Source organism: Natator depressus, chromosome 20 (assembly GCF_965152275.1).
Source record: "Natator depressus isolate rNatDep1 chromosome 20, rNatDep2.hap1, whole genome shotgun sequence".
Lineage (NCBI taxonomy): Eukaryota > Metazoa > Chordata > Testudines > Cheloniidae > Natator > Natator depressus.
The window spans coordinates 23,652,150-23,675,982 of record NC_134253.1 but is presented as its reverse complement, the minus strand read 5'-3'; the positions used below and the strand labels follow the sequence as shown (position 1 = coordinate 23,675,982).

At 60.1% G+C, this 23,833-nt stretch overlaps 1 protein-coding gene across 1 annotated transcript; it reads right to left on the bottom strand.

The window, feature by feature from the left end:
• Positions 1-109: 109 nt before the first annotated feature.
• On the bottom strand, positions 110-21,858 carry DENND1C (DENN domain containing 1C). Its single transcript, XM_074935459.1, has 23 exons — positions 21,823-21,858; positions 20,502-20,566; positions 17,498-17,541; positions 16,892-16,941; positions 16,266-16,385; positions 15,638-15,707; positions 15,421-15,501; positions 12,866-12,961; positions 12,466-12,519; positions 11,129-11,239; positions 10,718-10,818; positions 9,991-10,036; positions 9,359-9,460; positions 8,601-8,726; positions 7,552-7,653; positions 6,802-6,892; positions 6,295-6,335; positions 4,601-4,672; positions 4,274-4,330; positions 3,252-3,386; positions 2,675-2,730; positions 1,740-1,956; positions 110-1,037 (listed from the first exon to the last, which is right to left on the bottom strand). The coding sequence occupies exons 1-23, from the start codon at positions 21,837-21,839 to the stop codon at positions 267-269; spliced, it is 2,625 nt and encodes an 874-aa protein (XP_074791560.1). The 5' UTR covers positions 21,840-21,858; the 3' UTR covers positions 110-266.
• Positions 21,859-23,833: the final 1,975 nt, after the last annotated feature.

Below are 23,833 nucleotides of genomic sequence, written 5' to 3'. Positions count from 1 at the left end.
CCCTGGGGAGCCCTGGTGCAGCTCAGCATGGGGCCCCTGGTGCAGCTCTCCGGCCCCTGGGGAGCCCTGGTGCAGCTCAGCATGGGGCCCCTGGTGCAGCTCTCCGGCCCCTGGGGAGCCCTGGTGCAGCTCAGCATGGGGCCCCTGGTGCAGCTCTCCGGCCCCTGGGGAGCCCTGGTGCAGCTCAGCATGGGGCCCCTGGTGCAGCAACGGCCGCAGCTCGGCATAGGCCCCCCTGGTGCAGCTCTTTCTATGCCGCCAGCCTGCTAGGACTCAAACCTCTTCTTCAGCTCCGATACCTTGGGCAGGGCCGGGGCCTGGGAGGCTTGTTCCAGCTCCGGCCAGGCTGAGCTGGGCAGGGTGGCCCTTGGCCCCAGCGGGGGGACCCCTCCCCTGAAGTCAGTTTGCCTGCAGGCCTTGGCCTGGAACAGAGCCACAGCTGACTGGACGGTGGGGGAGGAGGGGCTATCTGGTGGGAGGTGGGGCTCTGCCTCAGGGGAGGAGGGGCTATCTGGTAGGAGGTGGGGCTGTGCCTCAGGGGCGGGGCTATCCTGTTTGGGGTGGGGCTCTGTCCCGCACGCCCCCTGCCCGGGCTCTGTCCCTGTAGTGGCTGCTTCAGGGGGGCCTCCTGTCCCTGCTTCTTCAGGGGACCCCAGCGAGCTAGGGGCTGGTGTCAGCTCTGTCCCAGCCCCTCCCTGTCCCCCAGGTGCCCTGTCCCCCAGCTCCTCCTCCCCCAGCTGGAAGGGCTTGTGCCAGGACACCCTGGGCGCCGCTACCCTCTCAGCTGGCTGGGGAGGGCCCTCCTCATCCTCATTGATCCCGCGGTCCCACATCCCGCTCGCCGGGCGCGTGGCCTTGGCAGGGAGCAGCAAAGCCTGCTGGGAGTCCCCAGCCTCCTCCTCGGCCAGGGAGGCCTCCTCCGAAGACGGGGGGGCGAACTCCAGGGACGAGTCGTCCTCCTCGGCCAGCAGCCAGCACTCGTGGTCCCGGGCCTGGTGCCCGCTCAAGTTCTCCTCGCTGGGGTTCGTGTGCCTCAGCTGGAAGGGACAAGGAGCCAGGGTTGGTGCAGCAGGGGGCAGGGAGAGAGACCTGGGCTGGAGAAGAATGGTGGGAGGGAGGGGCTAGAGAAGAGGGGTGGAGTTAGGGGAGGGGCTAGGAGAGGAAAAGTTGGGGAGGGGGCGGAATCCGGCGGTAGGGTCAGAGAGGGATGGGGGAGAGAGGGGCCAAGAGAAAGACTTGATGGGAGAGAGGTGGGGTGGCACAGGGAGGTGTCGCTGGGGTAGGGGCAGCACAGGGAGGTGTGGGGGGGCAGAAGGAGGTACCCGTAGGGGAGGGGCAGCACAGGGAGGTGCGGGGGGGGGCAGAGGGAGGTACCCATGGGGGAGGGGCAGCACAGAGAGATGCACAGGGAGGTGCCCGCAGGGGAGGGGCAGCACACGGGGGGCACAGAGAGGTGCCCACGGGGGAGGGGCACTGCAGGGGGGGCAGAGGGAGGTACCCGTGGGGGAGGGGCAGCACAGGGAGGTGCGGGGGGGGCAGAGGGAGGTACCCTTGGGGAGGGGCAGCACAGAGAGAGGGAGGTGCCCGCAGGGGAGGGGCAGCACATGGGGGGCACAGGGAGGTGCCCACAGGGGAGGGGCACTGCAGGGGGGGCAGAGGGAGGTACCCGTGGGGGAGGGGCAGCACAGAGAGATGCATGGTGGGGCACGGGGAGGTGCCCGCGGGAGGGGGGAGCTCACCCTGGTGTAGCAGCTGCCCTCCTCCAGGTTGCAGAAGTCCAGGCTGCGGGTCCCGTAGAGCAGCCCCTGTCCACTGGGCGCCGCCAGGCTCAGCGTCTCGAAGATCTCGCCCAGCAGGTCGATGTCGCCCGTCTCCAGGAAGCTCTTGTCCAGCTCCCCCGCATCAGGGATGGCATCGGGGCCTGGGGGAGCCTCGGGGCCTTCTGCCGGGCCAGCCCTGAGAGACACGGGGGAAGGGAGGGCTGGGCATTCATGTTACAGCCATGTGTGTAAACGGACATACAGAAAACATGGCAACAAGCTCGTGCACGAAAGTGACATCACATGTGTCAACACGCATGACAACCGACACGGGAACACAGCGTCACATCTCACACTCCGTCTGTGCCAGTACGCACGGAAACGAACACGTGGCATAGGCAGGTCAACCGTCACGCATGGCCCAAGTGCCAACACGCAGGTCAACCGTCATGCATGGCCCAAGTGCCAACACGCAGGCCAACCAACACGTGCTCATGTATTAAAGCTGGCCGCCCATGCTGCCGTCTGCGTCAGAAGGGGCAGGCATGAAGCTGACCGCACATGACAGCACACATGTAAACACACATGACATAGGCCCACAAACATCACAGGATCACGCCTGAACGCAAACGCACGCGCGCGAGCCGACAGACACACACAGGGCACGCAGCCTCCCCCCACGCTGGGAGCACGGGTGTCGAAGCTGACATGCACAGGCCAGGCCAGCGCGCACAGTGACGCACGAGAGCTTCCCATACCCCAGTGCACGTGAAGGATGAGGCAGGTGACACAGAGAGTGAGCCCCTCAGGGGCAGGGTATGAGGTGGGGGGAACCCCCTCCCATGTCCTGCAGACCACACCCCAGGCCATCTCTGCTCTCCCCCCAGTATCTGTGCTCCTCCCCCACCAGTTACCTCTGGGCCTCCAGCTCTGTCCCGCTGCAGCGTTTATTGGGTCGCAGGGGCCGGGACTGCAAGGAAACACGGGTCAAAGTGGCCGATCCCCATGCTCACCCCTGGGCAGTGCAATACCAAGCCCCTCCAGCATGAGGGGGTTGCTGAGGCCAGGACCTCCCTGCCCCCAAGGCCTTTCCATGCCCACCGCTCCCCGATCTGTGCCAGCCTCCCCCCACGCTGGGCTAGGGTCGTTATCCAGGGCCACGAGCGACAGAGGTGGGGTGGGAAAGGGAGGAAAGGCCCACAGCCGGGCAGAGTTTGCCTTGCGGCCCCCTCCCCCCCCAAATGCTACTCAATGAGTAAGGGCTATCTGGGCAGGGGGGAGCGATTCACTTCCCAAACGATCTGCTACAGGTTCCAGATGTTTCACATCTGCATGAGGATTACCTGCATGCCGCCATTATTCCCACCAGATGTTGCACATCTGCACCGGGAATTACCCACACCCCGCCGTTATTTCCTTCCAGATGTTCCACATCTGGGGGAGGACTATCTGTGCATTCCCACCCCCTACAGAGGTTTAGCAGTCTCTGACCTTCCCGAAGTGCTGGGTGATGGGCAGCCGGCTCTGTAGGCACTCGGACTGGGTGCTCCGGGGCAGGATGGGACCCGAGAGCTGGTGGCTCCTCAGGGAACCGCCTCGCTGCAGGGATGAAGCCTGGCTCAAGTCCTGGAGGGGAGAACGAGGGCCGGGCAGGAAGACGGTGAGCAGACTCCAGGCAAGGCGTCCGAAGAGCGACAGAGAAGAGCCAGGGCTAGCTTCCCCCATCCGCTCCTAGAGGATCTCGGTCTCAGTGGCCGACAAAGGGGGGGCTGGTCTGGGGGTGACATGGAGGCCCAGCCCACTGGCAACTGGGTGGCAGCAAATGCCCCCACCTGGCGAAGCTCTCTTGGCCATGGCTGAAGTGGGAGTAGGGGCGGAATTCGAACCTGTGGCTTTGGAGCTCCAAATCCCAGTGCTCTTAATAGGGGCTTCATGACATTTCAAACAGCCAGCTAGCCCGGCAGGTGAGGGCAAAGGTCACTGGGGCATATCTGGAGCTCAATGCACCTTGGGGGGGACCTTCAGCCCGATCTTCTCCAGAGCCTCAGCCCAAGGGAGTCCCGCTGCCAGGAGTTGCCAAGAATTGCTGGTTCTAGCCCCCTCGGACCAAGAGGTCGTCTTCTGCAGACCCTCAAGGGGGCTCTCCAAGCAGAGCGTCATGGGGACTCCCGGCAGAATCTGCCCTGGGAGAAGACTAGAAAGTTTCCTTAGCCAGCTTAGGATCTATTACCCCAGACCCAAACCCTTAGCCCCCCTGTTGTCTCCTAATCCTTTCTCATCTACTACCTCTGACCCGAACCCCATTCACAATCTACTACCCTTAACCCTCCTTATGACCTGCTACTCCTAGCTCCTGCCCCACCCAATCCCCCAGGAAGTAGCTGATCAGAGGGGGGGTGGGGGAATTTCCTCAGCAAGGGGGAATCCTTGGCTCGGAGTTGGAGGTTGGGTGGCGGGGGGAGTCTGGGCGGGATCCCCCAGCCCAAAGAGGATTGCTGCAGTAGGAATCTTACCCTGTACCTCAAGCGACTTCGCATCTCCTTCAGCCTGTCTCGGGCATGGCTCTTGGCCTAGAGGAGAGGAGAGAGAGGGGTGACCAGGCAGGAAGCCATTCCTGGTTCTCTATGGTCTGATACAACTGTCCACTCTGAGATCCTGGCACGGAGACACGACTGCATCCCCCTGCAATACCCCAGCCCCCGGGAATCCCCCACACACAGACGCGACAGCATCCCCCTGGGATACCCCAGCCCCCAGGAGCTCCCCCCCCACTGATAAGATCCCCTTGCTAACAGAGCCCAATGAACGGGGAAGACTGTGTAGCCAGCTGGTGACCTTACATATTTGTACATGTTCCTGACGGCTGGGTTCGTCTTGCTCTTCATAGTGTTGATCAGGGCCCCTCCGCCTTTCTGGCAAGACAAAGCACAGAGATGTTGCTTTGGACCGACCCCTATAGGTGCCTGGTGTCTCCTGCAGTTCTTAGCTTTGTCTTTCCCTCTGACACAAGTAGCCTAACCTTCCTGCCATTAGAGGGAGCCTGTGGGTGAATACAGTTGCGGCAGGAGTCACCAGGTGGCGCTGTCGCAGACAATCTTTCTCTTAGCAGCGTTCTTGGGCGCATTGTTGCCAGTTTTGCAATGACATTTTCTCTGGTGGGAGCTGTTGCAAGCAGTGGGGGGTTGCTCTTTGCCATGGTCCTTCTAACTCGAATCAGCTGGAGGCCGGTACTGTGACATGTGGTCTCCAAGTTTGTTTTTTTTCCTCAGCAGGCGAGCGAACGGTCAGCCATGGGAAGACACACGCTGCGTATGGCAGTTAATCTGGGGGCCGTGCTGAGGCCCGGGGAGCGGGAGCTGGGACAGCAGCTGGACAGCTTGCTCCATCTTGGTCTCCGATTCTTGAGGCAGTGTTGCACCCTGGGCAGGGAGTTTTGCAATGGGCTGGGATCCCTGAATGAGGGGACTGGCCTGCGTGCAGCTGGTGACACCTCTGTTCCAAGACTGGTGTATAGAGTGTAAATAAACAAGTTGCAAATATGCCCAGACTCCATATCACTGATTTCTCCTCCACTTGGAAGCTGGCATGCCCGGTGTTGGGCATCTGCTACCTCTCAAGAGAGAGGCAAGAGTAGAACATAATATTGTCAATGCGTCTAAGCCACTAATGGCCCCTAAGGAGAAACAAAAACTTAGGGCTTGAGCTTCTCAATCCACTATGGGTACTCCAGTGACTTCTGTGGAGCCGCTCCTGTTTTAACTCGAAGGGGATCAGAATCAAGCTACTAATTTGGAAGTGGTGTGTTCGGGAGCATGTGTAAATTACATGCCCCAGGGGAGTTAATTTACACAGCGAGCAGTACATTAAAGTAGGGCAGCAGCTACTTTTGTTCACCTCTTCCGTGACTTATTCACCTGCTCTTTCCCAGCCCACAGGATCGCGGGGGTTAGATCTTGGCCCCTCTGTTGTCAGTGGGACTAAGCTGATTTACACCAATCAAGGATCCATCCTCTCATGGTGTAAAAATGCACCAGTTGAACCTCAAATCTGATTCCCCCCGACATCAGTTGCAAAATTTGCCTCAATTTCCAGGGGGTCTGGATTTGGGCCCAGTTTGATCCATTTACTAACACAGGGAACTTAACATGTTGCCTCAGAATGATTTGGCCCTTTGCCGCTAGCCGGTGAACTAGAAGCTGCAGGTAATACTTAATGCAGATAGGTCGACGTCATCACCATTTTACAGAAGGGGTAAACTGAGGCATAGAGAGGTGCAGTGACTCCCCCCCACTCCCCAGGTTACATTGCAAGTTAGTGGCAGGGTTGAACAGAACCCAGGCATCCGGAGTGCTGAATCCCAGCCCCTGTGCTCTAACCACTGCACCCCACACCCCTCCCAGAGCTGGGGCTAGAACCCAGGAGTCCTGGCTCCCAGTCCTGCACTCACACCACTTCACAACCCCCTCCAGTGGACCCCACAAGCTGCTATCAAGCCTCACTACCCCATACATGGATCAAGCAGGCAGCTGCATACCTTGAGGCTCTCCACCCACAGCTGGTACGACCTCAGGTTACCTGCATGGGGACAGGAATGGGAGAGATGTAAATTCCCAGGCCATTAGTGACTAAGAACCCTAGGTGGGGACCTCACCCTCCCCACCCCCCCACTCCTTTCCCCCTCACCCCCGAGCCTGACCCACGCCCTGGTGAAGAGGTGGATATTGCCAGGCCGGCCCTACCATCACTGCCAACCCCCGGTGCATTGTGGGGGAACCCTGGGTGGCACCACTGTTAAAAGGTCACATCTGGGGGGGCTGGGGAAGACGTTGCAGTGATGGATGCACCTGAGGGGGACAGATGGACAGAATGGAGAGACCGAGCCATAGGGGGAGGCGGGCGGGGATCAGCAGGGCCAAGCAAATCCTTTGCCACGGCTCCCTGGGGATGCGGGTCGCTGTATATGCACAGGGGCTCACACTGGGGGCACCGCGCTTGTATTGCCCCCTGGGGAAGGTGGGGTCAGTGGCTGCACCCTCCTTACCCGCCGCCATCCCGCTGTTGGTGATTTCCTGCTCAAACACATCCGAAAAGCCCACGCCGGTGTTCAGCTTCTCCAGGCGCTCGTCAATGAACTGCAAAGGGGGTGGCGCGGGTGCAAGGGGAGTTGGGGAGAGCGCAGAGAGCACATGGAGAAGGGGAACCGTGAGAGGGGAGCACGGGGGCAGATAGAGAAGGGGGAACCATTAGAGGGGAGCACACAGCAGGGCAGATGGAGGGGGGAACCATTAGAGGGGAGCATGGGGGGCAGATGGAGGGGGAAACCATTAGAGGGGAGCATGGGGGGGCAGATGGAGGGGGAACCATTAGAGGGGAGTATGGGGGGGCAGATGGAGTGGGGGAACCATTAGAGGGGGCCATTACAGGGAGAGCACATGATACAGTGGGGGCATAAATTATTATGGGGGACATGGGGGCAGGGCAGTGGGGGACATGGTGGGAGAGCGCGGCCATTCGTTAATAACTTTTGTGATGACATGACACCTCAAAGCCCTAGGAAATATGACCCGGGATGGGGTGGCCCAACCAACCCCCTCCCCCCATCCCAGGTCCCCTCCGCCCCCCCAAACACTCCTAGATGCACCCCTCACCCCTCCAGCAGAGAAGGTCACACACACATGGCGGGGACTGGGCACATCATTTCCTCTGGACAGGGGCTGCCAATGTACCTGGGGGTCTCAGAACCGAGCCTCAGAATTCCCGCCCCCCCCCAGCCCTAGGCTCCCCCCTTTACCTGTTTGAACAGCTGCAGGTGCACTGCGTTCTGCAGGAACTCCCGCATGGTGCTAGACTTGTGGTTGAGGAAGGACTCTTGGCAGAAAGAGATGGGCTGGCCCTGGGGGCGGAGGGCACAAAGAGGGTGAATGCCGGGGGGGGCTCCCTTCTAGGAGGTTGGGCCCCAGGTCAGAGACACTGGCTCTGTGCCCCGCTCTGGGGGAGGGAGGTCTGGAGCGGGGCCCCAGACTGGGGAAGCCAGGTTGCTCTGGGCACCGGGGATTGGCAGCTAGCCCAAAGCCCCTGAGGGCACTGACCACGGAGTAGTTACTGGGCCAGCCGGGCACTCCAGCTGCCCTGGATGGTTCCTCAGCATTTCTGGAGAACTCAACCCCCGCCCCCCGCCACCCCCAGGGCTTAACCCTGGCAGCTGCTTTGCAACATAAAATCCTTGAGGGTCACTCAGGGCTAACGCCTCCCCCTGCACAGAGAAACCCACAGGGGCCACTGGATTTCCAGGAAGTCCTCCCTGGGAGGGGGTCATTAGAGGGACACAGAGTGGGGAGGGTTTGGGGTTTCCCCTCCCGATCCTGGGGTTCCCTGAGGAATGAAACCCCACAGCGGGGAGAAGACAGACACTTAGAGGGCTGATTGCTCTATGCTACTCTGCCGGCCTCCCTGCCCATGGCAGCATAGCTGCTCAGAGGCGTGCAGACACTCGTATGGCCGGGCCTGGAAGAAAGGGGGAACGCATAGGCTGCCATGGGGGGAACTCTTGGAGGGAACACATGGGGCATGTGGGAAGGGGGGGCGTGGACCAGCTCCTTGTTCTGGGTCTGTACAGCGCCTGGCACAATGGGTTCCTGCCCTCAACTCAAATTCCCGGGTGAAATATACAGCACCTAACACAACAGGGTCCTGGACCAGGATTGAGGGTCCCAGATACCAATAATGAATGTCTAGCCCCAAGGGGGAGACACTGAGCCCCTGACTCTGTCCTATCTCACACTGCATGTGCCCCCTCCCTGTGAGCTGCTCTCAGTGGGCGGGGAGGGAAGCCAGCCTCACCGGGGTGCAAAGCAGCGCGTCACGGTAGCCGCCGAAGAGCAGCGCCTGGGCTCGGAGGAAGGCTCGGGCCACCCCATCCCCAGTGGTGGCCGACTGCTTCTTCAGCTGGAGCTTCAGCAGAGACACCTGGGAGAGGAGGGACCCACATGAGCGAGTCAGGGTCAGCTCCTGGGCTGGGGGAGCTGGGGAGGGGCAGCAGTGTGGTCCGGGCCCTAGATCCCAGGGGGCTTTGGGGTACACTCAGGCTGAGACGGATCCCTGGATTAGACGGGAAAGTCCATGAGAGCGGGGAGGGAGGGAGATCCCACAGGGTCCCTGCAGATCACGCTCCTCCCATCTCCTGGGGTCCCTCTGGAAAGGGACGGAAGGATCTGTCCGTGGGATCTCCAGAGATCACGTTGCCACTAGAGAAGGAAGCTGAGTTCCAGCTCTGGCTGGGGAACCTCCTTCCTCATGCAACCAAAGGGCAGCGTCTGCACTGGGGATGAGATCTCCGGGCTGCAAAGCCATGAGATGCCAGGGGGAGCTCAGAGCCCACGCCCCATACCTGGGGTGTTAGGAGGGGGCATAGAACAGGAGAGAAGGGGGCTTTGGGGAGATCCAGGCTAAGGTTTGGATGCAGCCCAGCGTGGGGCTTGCCAAGGATCATGGAGGTTGAATGTGGGGGTCCCCTCCAGGGCTGGTGGGGGGGGGAGGGTTTCACCCATCTGCTTGTGCTGGAGACAGGGGACGGCAGCAGGGGACGGGCAGGGACTTACCACGTCGCTCGGGAGGTTCTCCAGGTCCTGGAAGGGCGACTCCAGCGTGTTGGTGTCGATGTTGAGGATCACCACGTCCTCCAGGGCCTTGTCCCGCACCCTCTGCCAGGAGAGGACACATCCAGAGGGGAAAGGGCTGGAGCTAGAGCCGGCCTCGGCGCTCTGCACCTCCCCACCAGGCAGCCGGGCTTGCCGTCCACCGGTGACCACAGGCCACCAGGATGGCTCTTCCCTGAGGGAAACCCACTCCAGCAGGCAACCCACAAGGGGCCAGAGCCTGTAGCTTGGCACCCGGCTTTGCTCCAGCTCCGGGACCCGCAGCAGCTCCTTGCTGATGGCAGCTTTGACTTGAGATCCAAATTAAACGTCCAGGGGATCGGACCCACCCCCTGTGCAAAGGCTGAGTAAATCCCCCCCATGAAGCTGTGGGACCCCTTTCTCCATACAAGCCCGCCCCCCTCCCCCAGTCCCAGATCTCTTCCTGGGAACGGCAGGAGCTCCCTCCTGCATCCTGGGGGATCCCCCACATTCAGGCTTCCTGCAGCCCCAGCTTGCGCTGGGATTCACCCCCCTTCCCAGCCTGCAGTGCAGGTTGCAGTCCCCAGGGGGCGCCGGGGAGGGGCAGGACTCACCTCCATGAGGCTGGAATGGACACCGATGAGGTAGGGCATAGGGGCACTGCGGGAAGGGAGGGAGGGAGAGAGAGGATGATGAGACGCAGACAAATAAAGCATAAACTGCCCAGGCCTGGTAGCGCCCGTGCCTCAAAGCAGAGACTAGAGGGATCAGTGCACTAGATTATCCCCCTAAAACTTGCTCCTAATAGCACAGTCCCCCCCAAGCGCCACGCTGGGACACTGGGGCTGGCACGGACCGTGAGGGGAGAGTTCACCCTGCCTAGCCCTCGCCCCGCTCCCTGTGGCACAGCACCCCATGGTGCCAGGCAGGGGCTAGCACGGGCTGAAAGGGCACAGCACCCCCTACAGAGCCCCCACCCTGCTCCCTGCCGCACAGCGCCCCCTAGTGCCAGTCTAGGGCACTGGGGCCAGCCCTGACTGCCGGGGGAGAGCGCCTCCTACAGAGCCCCCACCCTGCTCCCTGCCGCACAGCGCCCCCTAGTGCCAGTCTAGGGCACTGGGGCCAGCCCTGACCGCCGGGGGAGAGCGCCTCCTACAGAGCCCCCACCCTGCTCCCTGCCGCACAGCGCCCCCTAGCGCCAGTCTAGGGCACTGGGGCCAGCCCTGACCGCCAGGGGAGAGCGCCCCCTCCCACCTCCCTGAAGGATGCCGGCAGTCCCCCCTCCAAGAACCGACCTGGCCCGCCCCTGCTTAGCCTGCCAGAGGCTGCCCGTGCCCTTACCAGCAGTAGTCGAGCAGGTGCGGGGGCAGCGTGGGGATGTAGATGTGTTGCCAGTACATGGGGTAGAGCATGGCGGAGGAGGCCTGGATGCAGGCCGTGAGCTGGGGACAGACACAGACACGGCCTTAGACTCTGCTCCGAAGTGGGGGGGTTGGGTGGGGGGCTCCGAGGACGGAGAGATCTGGGGGAGGCAGGGGCCTCAAGAAATGTCCTGCGTTGGAGGCTACGGGGGTCATAAGTCCCGGGCTGGGGCCGTAGCGGGTTGTGCGCGTGGGCCGGGGCACGTCCCTCTGAGCAACACCCCCCAGTGCCCATGCCAAGGCATGTCCCCGCGCCCACTGCAGGCATGTGCCAGGGCACATCCCTGCGACCCGCCCCCAGCGGGCCTGTGCCAGGGCGTGTGCCCCTCACCGTGCTGAGCTTGCTGGAGGTGAGCAGGATGCGCCGCTCGTACAGCATGCTCCCGTACAGCTGCAGCATGTTGGGCACGTCCACGGCCACCACGAACTCCGTCAAGTTCCTCTGCGGGCAGAGGCCGGGGCAGAAGTTAGAGACGCCCGACTCCCCGCTCTTCCCCTTCACCCCGTCTGCCCCTCTGTCCTTCCCGCTGCAGTGCGCTCCCCCCGCCCCGTTCAACAAAATGCATGCCCCTCCCCCTCCTGCAGGGCAATGTGAGCTCCCCTCCCCCACTCGGCAGTGTGCTGCGCTTTCCCCCTCCCCCCTCTGCAGTGCAGTGCGCACCCGCTCCCCCCTCCTGCAGTGTGGTGTGCTCTGCCACTTCCCCCATTCTGCAGTGAAGTGTGCTCTCCCCCTCCTGCAGTGCGCTCTCCCCCTCCTGCACTGCAGTGTGCTTCCCCCTCTGCAGTGCAGTGCACACCCGCTCCCCCTCCTGAAGTGCAGTGCACTCTCTTGCTCCTGCAGTGCAGTGTGCTCTGCCACTTCCCCCATTCTGCAGTGAAGTGTGCTGTCCTCCTCCTGCAGTGCACTGTGCTTTCCCCCTCCCCCCTCTGCAGTGCAGTGAGCACCGGCTCCCCCCTCCTGCAGTGCAGTGCACTCTCCCCCTCCTGCAGTTTGGTGCGCTCTGCCACTTCCCCCATTCTGCAGTGAAGTGTGCTCTCCCCCTCCTGCAGTGTACTGCGCTTTCCCCCTCCCCCCTCCTGCAGTGCAGTGCACTCTCCCCCTCCTGCAGTGTGGTGCACTCTGCCACTTCCCCCATTCTGCAGTGAAGTGTGCTCTCCCCCTCCTGCAGTGCACTCTCCCCTTCCTGCAGTGCACTCTCCCCCTCCTGCAGTGCAGTGCACTTTCTTGCTCCTGCAGTGCAGTGTGCTCTACCACTGCACCCATTCTGCAGTAAAGTGTGCTCTCGCCCTCCTGCAGTGTACTGCGCTTTCCCCTCCCCCTCTGCAGTGAAGTGCAAACCTGCTCCCCCTCCTGCAGTGAAGTGCACTCTCCCCTCCCCCCACTCTGCAGCGCACCCCCCTCCCCCTCCTGCAGCACAGTGCGCTCTCCTCTCCCCTAATCTGCAGCACACTGTACTCTCCCTCTCGGCCCCCTGCCTATCCCACCCTGCCGCACAGTGTAATGCACCCCCTCCTCTCCCTGCACTGCTCACATTCAGTCTCCCTGCAGTGCTCTCCCCCCACCCCACTCACGACCAGGGCACCTCCCCCATTCCACTGCCTCTGCTCTTTGCACCCCTGAATCAGCCCCCAAACCCGCCCATCCCAGGAGGGGGCGCAGGGACTTACGTTCTCTGGGATGGTGGGCAGGCTGCCGAGGTCCGGGGCAATGAAGTAGGAGGGCTGTAATGGAGAAGGGGGTGGCGTTAGCACGGCCCCTGCCACCAGGGGGCGCCGCGCTGCGGAGTTAGTGCTGTTCACCCAAGCCACACAGGGTTAATCATCGTTAAGCTGGTAATTAGTTGGCGGCTGAGTTTGCTCCCCTGGTTAGGGAGGGGAGAAGATTTGGGGGTCCTCTTCTTCCAGTTGCACAGTTTGCCCGTCCTCCCCAGCTGCCCCTTAGTGCCACCAGATAGGGGTGATCATACCACCTGGCTGGGGGGGGGACGGGGACCATGCACTGTCGGGGATCGCTCGGTTAGTCGGCACACTCCGGCTGGTTAACATCGGGCGGAGTTTTCCGACTCACCGACTCGGTCCCGCCCGCCGGATCCCGGCTCCGGTCTCTGTGGCGGCCATTCAGAAAGTTGCCGGTGCTTATTCTCAGTTTGTTCAACTTCTGGTCCTTGCGGGACAGCGAGGGGATAAAAGCATAGAGACGTGCATGTGCACCAACAGCAGGACAGCCCTGCACCCTCGCGGGATCAGCGGGCTTGGTTGGGGCAGTCCGGAGGATTAAGAGATCTTAATGCCAAAATGCCATAAAACTTCCCCCAAATAATTCCTAGATCAGACCTTTTAGAAAAACAACCAATAAGAACGTAAGAGCCAAGGTCCATCTAGCCCAGTATCCTGTCTCCGACAGTGGCCAGAGATGCACGGGGAGTGGACAAAACAGGGCAATTTTGGAGAAATACACCCCTGTTGTCCCCTCCTGATTTCTGGGAGTCAGATTTAGGGTTGCCCCAAGCATGGGGTTACATCCCTGACCTTGGTTGATAGCCATTGATGGACCTATCCTCCGTGAACTGGCCGTCACAACATCCCAAGGCAGTGAGTTCCACAGGTTAATTGTGCGTGGCCTGGAAAAAATACTTCCTCTATCTTGTACTAAATCTGCTGCCTGTGCATTTCATCGCGTGACCCCTGGTTTTTGTGTTGTGGGAAAGGCTAAATATCAGTTCTCCATTCCCTTGTTTCCACACACGTACGCCTTATTTCCAGTGTGAACCTGGCTAGCCTCAACTCCCGGGCACTGGATCTTGTTAGCCCTTTTGCCCCTAGATTGAAGAGCCATGATTTTTCAGTGGAAAATTGGGTTTTCCACTAAATGGGTTCCCCCCCGCCCCCCGAAAGCATCTGCTTCCCCTGGGAAGTGTCGCTATCTTGTCAAAATATCCCAGACTGAAATATTTTGGCCCCAAACCAAACTATGTCAATTCAAAACGGCACCTCGGTGTCTCGTGGGAGTTGTAGTGTGGGTGTCTCGTGCTGCTGTTCTCCACTGTTGGAAGGACGCTGTGGTTTGACTACATCTCCCATAGAATCATAGAATCATAGAATATCAGGGTTGGAAGGGACCTCAGGAGGTCATCTAGTCCAACCCCCTGCTCCAAGCAGGACTGATCCCCGACTAAATCATCCCAGCCAGGGCTTTGTCAAGCCTGACCTTAAAAACTTCTAGGGAAGGAGATTCCACCACCTCCCTAGGTAACGCATTCCAGGGTTTCACAACCCTCATAGTGAAAAAGTTTTTCCTAATATCCAACCTAAATCTCCCCTGCTGCAACTTGAGACCATTACTCCTTGTTCTGTCATCTGCTACCACTGAGAACAGTCTAGAGCCATCCTCTTTGGAACCCCCTTTCAGGTAGTTGAAAGCAGCTATCAAATCCCCCCTCATTCTTCTCTTCTGAAGACTAAACATCCCCAGTTCCCTCAGCCTCTCCTTATAAGTCATGTGTTCCTGTCCCCTAATCATTTTTGTTGCCCTTCGCTGGACTCTCTCCAATTCATCCACATCCTTCTTGTAGTGTGGGGCCAAAACTGGACACAGGACTCCAGATGAGGCCTCACCAGTGCCGAATAGAGGGGAACGATCACGTCCCTCGATCTGCTGGCCATGCCCCTACTTATACAGCCCCAAATGCCGTTAGCCTTCTTGGCAACAAGGGCACCCTGTTGACTCATATCCAGCTTCTTGTCCACTGTCACCCCTAGGTCCTTTTCTGCAGAACTGCTGCCGACCCATGATGCACCACAGCCAAGGACTCCTCGGTCACACCCCTGCCCTTCACTGAGAGGGGAGAAGGTGGTGCATCCTGGGAGATGTAGTCCAACCAGGGAGCTGGCCCATAGAGAATGGGTGCATGAGGCACTTGAACTACAACTCCCACGAGGCCCCTCAGCACTAGTTTGAATTGAAATATTTTGGGTTTTGGCCACTTTTGGGAGGGGGAAGGGCTGGCCTACAGGTGGGCGACCACCCAGGGCACCGTGGTTGGGGATGGAGGGGCACTGTAGTTGTCGTCCCCTCCCCCCACACACACAGCCAGCCCAAGGCCCCTTTAACCCGTGAGCATTGGCCTGGAGCCAGGGAGGGCCAGAGTTGGGGGTGCCCCGGCTGGGGGCTCCTCCTGGGCACTAGGCTCCAGTTGTTAGTCCTGGCCGGGCTGGGGAAGGACCAGACTTCCTCTTCCCCTGCACGGACCACTCCTGGGGCCAGGTCAGACCCACCTACAGGAAACACTCCCCCCGCCCCCGACTGTAGGAAGCTCCACGGCTGCTGGCCACCCCCAGCAGGAGTGCAGAAGTAAGGGTGGCAATCCCGTGTTGCCTGACAATAGCCTTGTGACCCCCCACAACCCACTTTTGGGTCGGGACCCCCACGATTTCAACACCACGAAATTTCAGATGTACGTGTTGGAAACTGTGACATTTACGATTTTTTTTATCCTATGACTGTGAAATTGGATCCAAAATGGATCGAGAATTTGGTAGCGCCCTGTACAGATGGATCATGGACCGGGGGCGGGGGGGGGGGGGGCAGCACCCCCTAGTGAGAGAGACTGAGCTGATACTTACAAATTCTAGGTTGACGGGGCTGTTCAGCTGGGGCACCGGGTGGCAATAGAGGGCAGAGAGGAACTCGGCCAGTTCATTGAGCTGATGGGGAGAGAGAAAGGATGAAACGGATCGGTCCAAAAGGAGCTGGGGTTGAGGGAGTGACAAGATGATCGAGATGTAGCGAGACTAGGGGTGGGGGTAGCCACCGAAAAGGACCCAGGAGTCCTGGGCTCACCTGCTCCTTGGCTAAGTGGTCAGCAATGTTGTTGAGGATCTTGTAGAAAACTTCAAACCAGGGCAGGTAACTGAGAAAAGGAGAAGCGGGGGCAGTTTATTGTCTGTGTTATGGTAGCCCCTAGGGGACCCATCCTGCCGGGTGCTGAACGGACCCCGCGTGAGAGAGAATCTGTGCCCCAAAGAGCTCAGGGTCTGAACAGACAAAGGAAGGGCCGTTCCCCCTGAGGTACAGAGAGATGAAGTGACTGAGATGCGGCTGCCTCTGGGGTGGGACAAGGGAGCTGTTTATACAGGGATCCCTCGCTCAGCGCTGAGATGCGGCTGCCTCTGGGGTGGGGCGCAGGGGCTGTTTATACAGGGATCCTTCATCCAGTGCTGAGTGAAGAAGAACTCGAAATCCAGGGACACAAGGGAACCACCGGAATAGAAGCAATTGATGGAGGACGAATTTGGCAGAACGTGGGGGTGGATACATTGGCCGGGATCGTAGTTTTAGATCTGCTCTGAAACACGGTGGCTGCAGCAGCCTGGCGTCCCCTAGTGCCACACTGCGGCATCGGGCTCAGCGCTAACAAGGTGGGGAGAGCGCCCCCTGGCGGAGCCCCCAGCCCACTCCCAGCCGGTACCTGAGGATGCAGAGGCAGGTCCGGAAGCCCCCGGCCAGGCGGCAGAACCCAAAGCGCTGGTTCCCCTCCAGATCGGTCAGGACGAAGGTGAAGTTCTGCACCACGGAGTTCTCCTTTACCCTGCGGGGGCGGGGGGGGGGCACCCAGTGAGACCGATGGGAGAGGAGGAAGCTAATGGCCGACCGAATCGGGCATTGGTGACAGGACAACACCCAGAGCAGGGGGCTGGAAGCCAGGACTCCTGGTTTCTACCCCCAGCTCTGGGAAGGGAGTGGGGTCTAGTGGTTTGAATACCACTGCTGGTCCCAATCGTGGTGCACTGGGCTCGATCCTGCCAGGTGCTCAGCACCTCCCTCTCCCTTTGGCACTAGTGGGACCAGAGGCCTTTCATCCTCCTCCTGAGGGATGGGGAGGGGATGGCCCTCAGCCCTCACTGCTTCCTGCATTAGACACCGCACAGGGACGCCTATGGCTTGACCCCTGGCTACTGTCCCCCGAGAGCCATGAGCCACTGACCGCAGGGGAGCTCGTAAACTGGAGAGATTTATTGGGTGGAGGAGACCCCAGGACAGATCCTCCCACCTGTGCACATGCACAGACCGACGTGCACCCGCGGAGCTGTGTACCTCTCTATGTCGAAGGGGAAGCAGAATTTGGGCAGCATCTGGATGGATTCCTGGAGAAGGCAAGGTGAAAATTACACCCCCATGACTTCAGAGATCACGGAGACCCAGCACACCAGGGTGGGGGCGAAGGCCAGATCGTCTTTATTTCCTGTCTGCTCTTTGCCCCCAACCGGAGGGAAAGTCCCCTAGGGCCAAAAAGCCCCATCAAACACCCCGGCCCTTGCTACAGACGAGAAGCCAGGACTGAGCTGAGAGGAATTTAAGGGGGATTCTTTGGTTCTCTCTGGTTTAATCCGCACTAGGCGAGACAGGCCCACGGGGCTGATCTGGGACGGCAGGGCTTCATGGGCCCATGGGTCTGATCAAGGGGGCAGGGAAGGGGAGATAGGCTCGCTGGGCCCATGGGTGTGATCTCTGGGCAGGGGGGATAGTGGGTTAGATGGACATTAGGCAGATTAAGCCCAGATCCATGGCTCCAGGCCCACACACCAGCCTGCCCCCAACGCACTGTGGGGTGAGCGGCTCATGCTCAGCTGGCTGTCCCTTCCCCCGCTCTGGCGTTACAGCATGGCGCTTGGCAGAGGGGCGCAGAAGCGAGGCACAGACCTGGTCATCGAACTCCTCCGGAAACTGCCTCAGCACCTGGGGGTCTGTGGGGAAAGCAGAGATAGAACCGCGATGACAGCCCTGCCCCACAGGCCCCTGCCAATGCTCCCTGAGCCCCACAACCTCCCTCACCAGTGGGGAGCAGGGAAAGGAAGTGACGTGTCCAAAGACAGCCAGGGAGAAAGTGGCAGAGCCAGAAATAGAACCCAGGAGTCCTGGCTCTCCTGCTCTAACCACTAGACCTCACTCCCCACCCAGAGCTACGAATAGAACCCAGGAGTCCTGGCTCCCAGCCCCCAACCATTTCATAAAGGCCACCAATCAGCACCACTGGATGGTAATGACTTTAGGATACTACTAGAATGGTCTGGATTTGAACTCGTAACCCAGGGCGGAAATGCCCTGTTATCCCATTCCCTGACCTCTAAGAGCCAGCCAGTCCCCCTGCCCAGGGATCAGACCAGAGCTGGCACTCCCTAGAGGAGAGCATCCCTCCCCTCTCCACCCCCCGAGCCAACCAGTCCCACCAACCAAGAGCTGGATCAGAGCCTCAGAGAGGGGAAAAGTCCAGTATGTCATTCCCCAACACCTGGAGCCAGCCAGGCCCCCAGAACCAGCACCCTGGAGGAGAAAGGCCCTGTATCTAGTGCAGCAGGGGGGAGGGATACCAGGCTGGATGGGCCCATGGGTCTGATCTGGGGTAACAGTGGGCAGGAATACCAGGCTGGGTGGGCCCATGGGTCTGACTGGGGGACCAAGGGGGAGGGATACCAGGCTGGGTGGGCCCATGGGTCTGATCTGGGGTAACAGTGGGGAGGGATACCAGGGTGGATGGGCCCACGGGTCTGACTGGGGTAACAGGGAGGCAGGATACCAGGCTGGATGGGCCCACGGGTCTGACTGGGGTAACAGGGAGGCAGGATACCAGGCTGGATGGGCCCATGGGTCTGACTGGGGGACCAGGCTCGGTGGGCTCACTGCTCAGAGCTGCTTGGGCCATGGCGGTAGCACACGGGATGGGACTCAGGTGGGGAGAGGCCGCCCCAGAAGCTGGGGACTGTTTGGTCCTGAAGGTCCAAGGAGGCGAGCGATACACACAGATCCCTGGGGGAGCTGTGGGCTCGGGAGAGGTCGGTCTCTGCACCCAGATTCTTTACTGGACCATCCCCCACCCCGAGAGCAGCCTCCCACTGGGACAGCTCCCCCCGCTAGCACTCACTACCCCCCCCATGCAGGGCAGGATGCCCGCCCGCCCCCCCCCCCCGCGTGATGCACCAGACACACTCACGGCCTCCACCTCCCGCCTCGCCACTTCCTGTGGCTGCTGAGAGCAGCCCAGATGGAAGGGCCCTTCGGCTCTGCGTGGGGGTGGGGGGCACACCTCTGAACCCAGGCCCGGCCTTGCCCATGGAGCCGACTCCCCCTGCCCCCCACCAGGAGGCTGGGGAAGGGGTTTCTGATTCCCCAGGACCTCACAGTCACCCCCACTGTGAGCTGGGCTATAATGCTTGACAGGCTGTTTATACAGCAATTCTTCACCCAGTGCCAAGAGTGCCGTGTGGCAGCTGTTTACCTACAGATCCCTTGCCTGGCGCTGAGATGCAGCCACCTCTGGGGTGGGGCGCTGGGGCTGTTTATACAGGGATCCCTGCCCGGCCCTGACATGCAGCCCTTCGGGGATGGGACACAGGGGGCTGTTTATACAAGGATTCCTCGCCCAGCGCTGAGATGCAGCTGCCTCTGGGGTGGGACACAGGGGGTTGTTTACACAGGAATCCCTCCCTGGCGCTGAGATGCAGCCATCTCTGGGGTGGGACGCAGGGGGCTGTTTACACAGGGATCCTTCGCCCGGCGCTGAGGGGCAGCCATTTCTGGGGTAGGCCGCAAGGGCTGTTGAACAGCCAGATACAGCAGTTTAGGACAGAAAGTGAATAACATTTTCCAGGACAAGAAACCTGCAGGAGGATTTAGGGAGGCAGAACAGAATGATCTACAGACAGGATGTGGGATAAACACCTCAGCTCTTGCACACACAACACACACACACAGTGCTAGGGAAACCGTCAGATCTATCCCCACGCTGGGGCAGCGGGGCCAACACGGACTGCAAGGGGAGGGCACCCCCTACTGAGCCCCCCACCCCAATTCCTGCAGCACCCCACCCCCTAGCACCATGCTGGGGTATTGGGGTCATACTGACGCCAAGGGATGTACGCCCCCCCCCTCACTGTTCCCCTGCCACCCCACAGCACCCTCATCCTATCACTGGCTTTGCTGGACCCTGCTTGGCTCAGGGGCCCTGAGGAAATCCCAACCCGAGGTCAGACAGCTGGAGGTGTTTCACGTCTCCCCTGAACTGCAGATCCCCCAAACCCTTCCCAAATGCTGTCCTTCGTGAAGATAACCCCCCATAAATGCCATGGGACGGCCCTAATTTCCATGGGTCTTTAGGCTCACAGAACAATGGAAGAGACACTCAGCAGCAACTGCTCTAACCACTAGACCCCACTCCCAGGAAAGAACCCGGGAGTCCTGACTCTCAGTCTCCCCCCCTTCCCCCATTTAGACAACTACACTCCAGGACCCTCTCGGAGCTAGGAATAGAACCCTGGCATCCTGACTCCCATGGCCACCCCCTGCTCTAACCATTAGACATCACTCCCCTCCTGGAGTTGGCAATAGAACCCAGGAGTCCTGGCTCTTAGCACCACCCCCTTCAATTCCCCTCCCAGAGCTGGGGATAGAACCCAGGAATTTTGACTCCCAGCCCCCCACTCTAACCATGAGCCCCCGGGAATAGAACCCAGGAGTCCTGACTTCCACAGCAGATATCCACTTTTAGCCCCAGGGAAGGTAGGCTGGATTTGAACCAACAGCCTGAAATTAAGACTCCAGTGTTCATTTGCCCCAGACCTTCCCCTTGCATCCCACCCCCTCTAAGAACACAGATAAACCCCACACATCCCGCCCGCCCCGGCGCCGGCCTCTGGGCTCAGGGACTTACCGTCATCTGCAGATGTGGGGCAGGCTGCCTCGAAGAACAAATCAAATGTCTTCTGGGGATTTTCCCTGGTTGGGGGAGAAGAGAGGAACCTATAACCACTGGCCTGGCTTATGGCTGAGAACGGACAAGCTCAGTGCACAAGCAGCCGTCACAGGGTTGTGCAGATTTGCTCAGCAATCTTAGGCCTGCATGCACTGAGGTGCTGGGGGAAAACCCTTTCAGGAAGGGCCCGATTTAGGTTGCTCAGACTTCTTGTCTCCTGGGGGTGGGGGGCAGGGGAGACACGACTTTTAATGCACAAGCCAGGCACAGCTGGGGGTTGGGCACCCCTTAGGGGGACCTGGCTAAGGACCCCAGCGACGGATCCAGACTCCACATGGAATGGGAACCCCTCACATGGAGATAAGACACACTATGGAGAGCTGGGACCCCTGGCTTCTAGCCCCAGCTCTGGGAGGGAAGTTGGATCCGCGGGTGGGTGAGGGGGGGCTGCAATTCTGGACTCCTGCATTCTGATTCACTCCTGCTCTGCCCTGACTGCCTGAGTGACTTGGGAAAGTCACTCCCTTTCTTTGTGCCTCAGTTTCCCCCCCATAAGAGGAGGACATTAATGCTGACCAGCCTCTCTGGGGTGAGGCTGAATTCATCCATAAGCAGGATGAATCTTTGGCTAGAAGATGCCAAAGGACAGCAACAGGATTAGCTGACATAGCTCCATAGGTGAGCTAAAACCCCCCTGATGCACCCCATAATCCTGCCTGCCCCTAGAGGATGGAGGAGAACTCCCCTCCCAACTGCGGACGACCCCCACCCCTGGCTCCTGTAGTCCTGCCCAGGAGTACCCTGGGCTACTCACCTGCCTGGCTAGCTCAAACCTGGGCGCAGTTGCCTGGATGGTGAACCGCGCTGGAAAGAGATGGACCCCAAAACTGGCACGGCCCAGACAGCAGCAGGGCCAGCACCCTGCCAAGCTAGGGATCCCTGACCCTGCCACTCTTTTGCAGTGTCCAATTCTCCATGGCGTCCCCTTGCCCGAGCTTCCAACCCACCGAAGGGAGAAATCTTCCATCCCCCTCAGTGTCACTCCCTTCGTGGGGGCCTGAGGCATTGAAACCAGCAAAGACGGGGTGTCTTAAAGGGGCCTGTCTGCCCCCCGTGGTGTCTGCCTGGGATCAAAGGTCAATTTCACTTTCTCCACTGATCAGGTAAAGAGCCAGCAGGTGGGAGGCTGGGGGGCGCCTCTGAGGGGCTGAAAATCCCTTCTGCTAAAGCCGAGGCCCTGCATGGGATCGGCACCCAGAGAAAATCAAAGGGGTCTTACTTTATCCGCGAGCCCATGGTTCTCACTGCTCATCCCCCGTCACGGTCTCATCCCAGGCTGGCTGCCTCCAAGGGGGGTGGTGCCCGCGGCACCTCTGGAGGGTAGATTTCAAGGCTGGGTTGGGTATTAAAAAAAACAAACAAAAAACCCTCTCTCTCTTTTTTTTTTTACGGTGTATCTACAAAAATATGAAAAAATTGCTCCCTTCTTGCTTCAGAGCTTCCTGTGTGGCTTTTCGTTAGAGGAAGTCTGAGCGCCGTGACACCCAATGGGGGCCCGGCAGGCTGGGGGGAGGGTGCATTGTGCCGCCTGATGGGGAGGCAGGGAGGTCCGGTTTTGCCCTCATTGTAGGGGGCTTCTCCGACACGTCGCCCTGCTCTTCGGAGCCCCGGCCGCAGATCGCACGTGCTGAGCAGGCTGGGGCCGGCTCAGAGCTTGGATGGCAGATGTCGAGGCGTTGCAGGGAGCAGGGTAGGGGGGCTCAGCAGGGGGCACGCGCCACTCTCGTCCGTGCTGGCCCTAGGGGGCGCTGTGCTCCTGGCAGTGTGGTGGGGAACTCCGTGGAGGGTGGTCTCCTCTGGCCGTTGGTGCTGAGCCCTGTGCTCCAGTGAAGCACTAGGGGGCGCTGTGCCACATGGAGAGGGATGGGGTCTCAAGAGGGGGCTGTGGCAGTCAGTGCAGACCCCAATGCCCCAGGGTGGCGCCAGGGGGCGCTGTGCTGCAGGGTGGGGGTGGGTCAGTAGGGGCTTCTTTCCCCCCTAGTACTGACTCCCATGTCCCAGCACTAGGGAGCGCTGTGCTGCAGGAAACCGTGTGTGGGGCTCAGTAGGAGGCGCTCTCCCCTCTCAATCAGTGCTGACGGCAGTGCCCCAGGGTGGCACCAGGGGTCGCTGTGCTGCAGGGAATGGAGTGGGGGGGCTCTGTAGGGAGCGGCTCTCCCCTCTGAGCAATGCTGACCCCAGTGACCCCTCATGGAGCTGTGCCAGGCTCTCTCACCGTCAAATCCTCATGGAGAGAAGGCAGCAGGTAATTTTTACCTCCATGTAGCTGCAGGGCCAGCCCTATACCCCACCCTCCTCCGATGCTGACTGCGCCCCACTACATCAAGGTGAAAATTAGTGGGTCTCCTCTGGGGCTGCACGGTGAATCCGCCCCCAGGTGGGGTTGGAAGGGGCGCCGGGGATTCTGTCGCTTGTCATGCCGGTGAATAACACCACCAAGCTCTTTCCCTTCCGTAGCTTTCAAAGAACATCAGGTCAGTATCATCATCCCTGTCTGACAGGTGGGGAAACTGAGGCACAGGGCGGTGACGTGCCCGTGGTCGTCCAGCGGGCCAGTGGCAGAGTCAGAAACCCAACTCAGGCCTCCTGAGTCCCCTTCGGATGCTCTAGCCACTAGGCCGTATGGCCTCGAAACACATTGAAAGAGGCACTGACTCGAGGACTGAGCTGTGCCATTCTCTCCACCAGGAGGTGTGCGTACCCCTCCCTTCCCCATCTGCAGGTCAGCAGGGGGCTGGTATGAAATTAGGGTGACCAGATGGCAACTGTGAAAAAACGTGATGGGGGATGGGGGGTAATAGGCGCCTATATAAGAAAAAATCCCCAAAAACGGGACTGTCCCTATAAAAACGGGACATCTGGTCACCCTATAGGAACTGCTGTTCTGGACGGACAGCTGGGGCGAGCTGACTGTACAGTGCATGGGAGCCTGATCCTGCTCAGTGCATGTGGGAACAGAGGACTTTCCCCCAATCATAGCTTAGCCCCCCACGGCTCAGTTCCTAGGCCCCTGGTAGGGCCCCCACAAACAATCCTGCAGGCAACTCGGAGTTCATTTAAAGGGATGTTACCTTTTGCACCTACTTCTGCTTGGGACACCAGCCCGGGCAGTTTCACTTTCTGTGCCTAGACAGCAAATTCATTTCCTGGGATTATGTGTCGCCTAGTGGTGTTAAAGCAGGGAGAATGGAAATCAGGACTCCTGTGTTTTATTCCAGCTTTGGAAGGAG

Bases quoted from the DNA above. Each gene is read 5' to 3' on its own strand.
- DENND1C (XM_074935459.1), bottom strand. The intron at 17,542-20,501 runs GTAAGTCCCTGA...CTTTCCCCACAG, and splicing joins CCCCACATCTGCAGATGACG to ACCCCCAGGTGCTGAGGCAG. The intron at 16,386-16,891 runs GTACACAGCTCC...CCGCCCCCGCAG, and splicing joins TTCCCCTTCGACATAGAGAG to GGTAAAGGAGAACTCCGTGG.